The 6,000-nt window shown below is 40.5% G+C and overlaps 1 protein-coding gene across 2 annotated transcripts in view; it reads right to left on the bottom strand.

Annotated features, from left to right (window-relative positions):
• Positions 1-1,386: 1,386 nt before the first annotated feature.
• The window catches only part of ptchd4 (patched domain containing 4), a 71,012-nt gene continuing 66,398 nt past the window's right edge, over positions 1,387-6,000 (bottom strand). For both annotated transcript variants that reach the window (XM_080882383.1, XM_080882384.1), the window contains exon 3: positions 1,387-5,513. In XM_080882383.1, coding sequence (XP_080738509.1) covers positions 3,838-5,513 — 1,676 coding nt within the window. In that variant the 3' untranslated portion in view covers positions 1,387-3,837. The remainder of the gene's footprint in view (positions 5,514-6,000) is intronic.

Raw genomic sequence — 6,000 nt, 5'->3', positions numbered from 1 at the left:
AGTTTCTTGTTGTTCCTTTGATAGCCAAGTTTGAGAGAACAATTTTTTGAAAGAACAAAAATGGCATTCTGATAGTATAGATTTAGGGTGATCACTGATGATGGCTTAGACTTCAGAATGCTGACCTTCTACATCCACAAAGCTGTTGACAATCTGTTTACAAGTAAGATTATACCTAGGTTCACATCTACCCCTTAAATGGAATATTTCAAGACCCTATCTTGGGCATATAGAGCTCTCATACCAGAATAAGGGAATTTATTTGAACTGTAACATCAACTAAAATGGAACCTAACCCCAAGTGGTCAGCCTGTGACCCATTTATGATTAGGGCTGGGGTTGGCTTTTTTTTTTCCATCTAGCATATATTTAATTTATATATATATATTTAAAATTTGGTCTATTCAGCATTTTGCTAAAACAAAACCCAAACCCAGCCCTAAATATTTACAGGTCATTATTTTGCATTTCGTAAATGGGGCTGTATATATGAGAATGTGCCCAGATAGTGTAAGAACATCAGAGACTGTTGCTTTGGTGTTTTCAAAGGATTTTTTACATTATCAAAATAACGCAGGGCTCCTCTCAGGTTTCCTTCTTCAAAAACGAAACTATTAAGATACAGCATTCAACTGGAAAGACTCTACATGTTGTCATAGAAGATTCATTTCTATTTGTTTTAGTATCCCTTTTGAGCAGACTTTAGCTGAAACAGATGGCACTAGGTATTAAAGTCATTACAAAAAAGCCAAAAAGCGTTGAATGTGGATATGATGCAAACAACAGCTCGTCAGGCAGTGATGGCAGGTTCCATACAGTAAGAGGACACTAATAATTAGGACCAAAGTTCCAGAAGAGTTAAGCTAGATATTTATATTTTTGCTGCTAAGCTTGACTTGTCATATAGCAAACTATAATAGATGTTCATCACAACATTATTCCCAATATTCTGTAAATTTCTAATCTAGGTTTTCTGTTCAAAGTAATCATTACAAAGCTTGATAGATTGTTCAGAAGACTGACAAAGGGCTGTTTAAGGTTCAATTTCCTTAAATGTGAGTACCAAGTAAAGATTATAATGGAGTCAAGACACATAAACAATAAATGGTGGCCACAGTTTCCCATATAAAAACGTGAATCATCAACATTGACACTGCAGTTTGCAAGAAACACGATCTAGTATACTGGTAACATTCCACTGTTTATTACTGGCCTACTGTGTTCAACATTCCCCCCCCCCCCCCCCCCTTTTTTTTATTTTTTTTATTTGCTTGTTTTAAGAAAATTTGTCATTAAAAATCTTTCTATAGTATATTTGTTTTCTTAGAAAATATAGAAAAGAGTAATTTACAGCTATATTACACAAATATCCTCTGGCTTTTGTTTTGAAACAAGTATGACACATTTTGTTCTTTTGCAGCACATGGTGTTACAGAGTATGCATCCAAACAACAAACGTAAGTCACTACAGTGTAGCAAAATAATAGAAAAAAGAAAAAAATACATAGTCTTCATAGAGAGAAATTAAATACATGCATACATACAATACAGTGCCATGCAAACACAGTCCAGTCTGGGAAGTAAATTGTTTAGGATTTGCATTTCTTTCCCATTTCATTTGCATTTCTGTCAACGTTTCATGCCTTCTTGCTATACATACACACCATGGCTTTTACATAAGACTGCAGCTGCTGCAGCAAGTAGCTTGTATAAAACTCATCATTTCTTAGTAGGGCCTGGTTGATGAAAGTGAAACTACACCAATTTTCAAATAGCAGAAACTTTAAATAATCCATTCATGGTAAATTAATACAGGCTGAAGTCTCCTTTCCACAATTGTCTATCATTCGTTCACTGATTTACACATTAAGTCATTTTAATAGTGTTTTTGAGAACGAGCCATTCATCACACAGATGTATGCACTCATTTTGCGAACATATGCACATATTTCACACTGACATTTGGTCCAAATGAACATTCTTACCTCCCCACCCCCAAGCTGCCCGATTATTTCTTGATGGCAGCACAAAGGGATGAAACAGCAGTGTCCCCTCAATGACAGCCCTGTAAGAAGCAGCTCGTCCCCTAAGAAGGTATTGGCCTTTAATCAGCCACATCTGCTCACATATGGGGTCTCTCTATCACATGCCACCAGCTAAGACCTGCCTGCTAGAGGTCAGAGTGTGATTGGTATCTTTGAGGGCAGCTGACCTTGGGTGTGTTTGTTTTGGGGCTGCAACAGAGATCCTTATCGGGCCTTGGCACACGTAGATAATTCTGTTTACCTTCTGGGGGAGACGGGAGCCATTTTTGCACTTCAAAAAGTGAATTTTGAAAAGGGTATTTGCAGAGGACAACTCAAGTTTTTGATGGAATTTTATTTTGAAGGATTAGATCCAAATGCACTGATACTATATTGACAAGACCAGCTTTAACCCTGCAGGTGGCAGTAATGGTCTTCACCCTCACTTTTACAGTGTTGTTGTCACTTCCCATGCTAACTGTTGCCCACTATTTTCTGTAACCTTGATGGAATAACTCATTAACGATTTCTTTAACTTGACCTCTGAATAACTCTTGCTTTCCTGATTTCTGTTTTCCTACTTGTGCAACAAAAGCTAGATTCCTTTGTCTTCTTTTCACACTGATACTATACTTTACAGCCTGTGCTATAATTCACATCACAACCTGAGCAACATCAACCAGCAATCCTTTAAATAAGCTCAAATAACTTGTGACTTCATGTAAATGTTCAATCTTGCCAATACTTTTGTTCTGTACACTGTTTGGCACCACTGCTGTACTGACTCATATTCAGACCTTCCAATTTCAGTAACAGTAAGCTTTTGGGGACAGTCACACACTTTTTTTTGGGAACATTTTCTGGTAGGAAGTTCGACGTTTCAAGCCACGGAAACACTCTTTACTTTTGGTTTTGCTGCTTGGGTTCAAAAGCAGTTTAGGATTTAGTTAAGTCATACTCTAAGAATCAGGCTTACTGCCTTCTCAAAGACTCCTGCATGACTGTCACTTATCACTTCCTCTTCATATGCTGCAGCCCACTGCAGTTCCTTCTGCTGTTGCCTAAGACCTGATACAACCTCTGAATTAAAGCAGAAATATTTGCTTCCCGCTTATATAAACCTTGACAGTTCTAATCACACACTGCAATGTGCAAGATAATTCTTCATAATGGACACAGTGTATGCCATCTGCCCAGTTCAGCTGTTCGGTTATTTATAATGATACAGAAAAGCATGCAGTGTGCTTTCAGCCCACTGTTTCTCTCTTTCCACGCAATTTGGCTTTGTTTCTTTTCACCTTTATCAAGGTGTGAGGAGTAATGTGTGTGCACAGTCATTGTTTGCACAGTTTTAATTTGTACACTCTTTATCGCTCTTGCTGCTTTTGCCAACTTGTTTGAATGTCCTTGGCTTAATAGACTGCTATGATCCTCACTCATTTTGAGAAGAGGGCTGCAGGAGACAAACACATAATTACTAATATTTAAATGGAATAACATACTGTGTGTTCAAGATTTACTTACAGATTGAGCAAGCATGTGTTCTGCTAGCTAACTTGTTTCTATATACCAAAGAGTTGGAAAAGAGCCTTAGAACCATGACCGTGTTGCAGTTTGTGCAAATGAGATACACTGTCCAGACTGAAGGACTACACAACTGACCAGTAGGGCTGTACTCGATTCTGGCCAGCTTAGCTGCTATTGGCTAGGAGTGATGACCTCTCACTCCTCAGGGGTAATGTCATATTCCCCTGCACCTCAAGAGGTACCTCAGCATCCAGCACTACTATTGACTGCTATCCTTACAAACTGTTCAGACGTTTGTCACGTGATCCGGATTCTCCCTGACTTCAATGCACTCTATCTCCTCCCTTTCCCTTTCCCTTTCTCTTTCCCGCTCCCTCTCCCGCTCTTTCCGCTTGGCCCGTTTCTTTTTCTTGTGCCTCTTTTTGGACGGCGGGAAGAAGGTCAGGAAGACAGGCAAAATGACAAAGCAGTGCAGCACAGTGCAGCCCGCAGTGAGGAGGGAGCACTTGAACAGTGTGTAGGTCAGATTGGAAGGCACAAACACCAGGGGCATGATCCCAATCACAAAGCAAGATGTGTTCTGCAGGATGGCAGCCCCGTGCTCCTCCAGTGCCAACTTGATGCACTGCGTCCTAGTGTGCTCGGTGGCCAGCACAAAAGTGTACAGGTGTGGTGCACAGTGATCCATGGCGAAGTTGAGGGTATAAATAAGGCACAGGATTGAGATGCTGTCCATGCCGACATTCCAGAGAGTCATCAAACCCAAGACACCCAGCTCCACGGATGTAACTGTGAGGATGAGCCAAAAGTTTCCCAATGGGTTGATGACCAGGAAGAAAGTGAGGATGAGGATGGTGAGTACGCTGAAGCCTGAGGTCAGAATGGGGGAGATGACAGAGGAGCTATACCGGTCCATGAACACAAACGTTGGATTGAAGGCAATGAATTTGATGCTGTTGATCAGCATCAAGGGCCGAAGCTTTTCCAAAAGCTCCACCACCTCCTCACGTTTCTTCTCAGTGGTTCGTGCTACCAAGTACATCCTTGAAGCAATGATGTCATACTCGTCAGTCTCGCTGTTCTTGGAAAATATGATATCCTCTGTGAAGTGCTGGTACTCTGGGCTACGCAAGAAGGAACCTTTAAGGATGGTGATGAAGTCGTTCTTAGTTGATGCACTCACATTCACTACCCGCAAGTAGTGGAAAAAGTTGTCCATCCAGGAGATCTTGTTGAAACCGTGACTCAAAGTCTTCAAGTGCTCCTGCACTGTGGAGTTCCAGTACTCAATGGGTTCATAAATATAAAATCCAATCACTGGACTGTAGTTACTAAAGTACTTCTGCTGAGTTAGAGCGTACGAAACACTTGGAGAGTTACTCGCCAACAGGTTCACAATATTTGATCCATCACTGATTTGTAAACATCCCATGAATGAGAAAGAAGCATAAATAAGATAGAGAATGACCACAAATGGTTTGACATAGGTGTTGGTAATCCATTCTGTGTAGTGCTCTCGCAGAAAGTGTTGGATGAAGTGATTCTGGTATGGTACACTGTCATGGTGTGTGGACAGGTCATGGCCATCACTCATCATGGTTTTAAACCATGTGGGCTGGCGGTCCAGGTACTCCACTGAGGGGATTTTACAGCAGAAAACACTGTGGTAGCGGTTCTGCTCAAGCTGTCCAGCAAACACCAGGCAGGAGCCATAGAAAGAGAAAACATAGAAGTAGTTGACCAGGATGGCCACACACATGCTCTGGCAGAAGATTTTCACTGACTCGATGTTAGTAAAAGGGCTAGCTCCCATGCCAAACGTTATGATGTAGAGTGAACTGGTCATAGTGTAGCACACCATCACGTCGGCAAACGCGTCTGCAACTCGCTCCTTGAAGGGGAGGTTTTCCCTGGTTCTCCTCCAGCCCGCCAAGAGCTCAAACACCCCTTTGGTTCCATGACCTAGAAGCAAGAAAGAGAAATGTGTAAATTCTAATATGTACATGCTACCAAAGCAGGCTACGACTACTCTACTTGCATTATATAAAGATTTTAAAAGTACCTTTTTTTTTTTTTTTTTACCTCTAAGCAATGTGGTTAATGGTGTAATTTGTGTGATTAGACCGAATTGAAAAACAACAAACCCACAACAAAAATTTAATTTGAAGAACTAAAAATATTGCAGAAATAATACATACACCGAAATGATTACATCAGTTTATTTATTTATCTGTGTTTCTGTGAAACCTTGACAGCAAGTAAGATTTGTGACAGATTAAGAGCTTTTGAAAGTATGCATTAATATTTTTCATTCAAGTTCTGTTTGATGTGAACCAAAGAACAATCCAATCAAGGTGACCTTGAAAATTCTCACAATGTACTGGTACTTCTAGCATGGGACTTGTTGAATGTTCACGTATGTGTTTTTTCCCCAACAACCACCAATGCA

The sequence above is a fragment of the Rhamphochromis sp. 'chilingali' genome (assembly GCF_963969265.1).
Source record: "Rhamphochromis sp. 'chilingali' genome assembly, chromosome: 5".
Classification (NCBI taxonomy): Eukaryota; Metazoa; Chordata; class Actinopteri; order Cichliformes; family Cichlidae; genus Rhamphochromis; species Rhamphochromis sp. 'chilingali'.
Note: the sequence above shows the minus strand (reverse complement) of the source record. Positions and strands in the feature narration are given on the sequence as shown.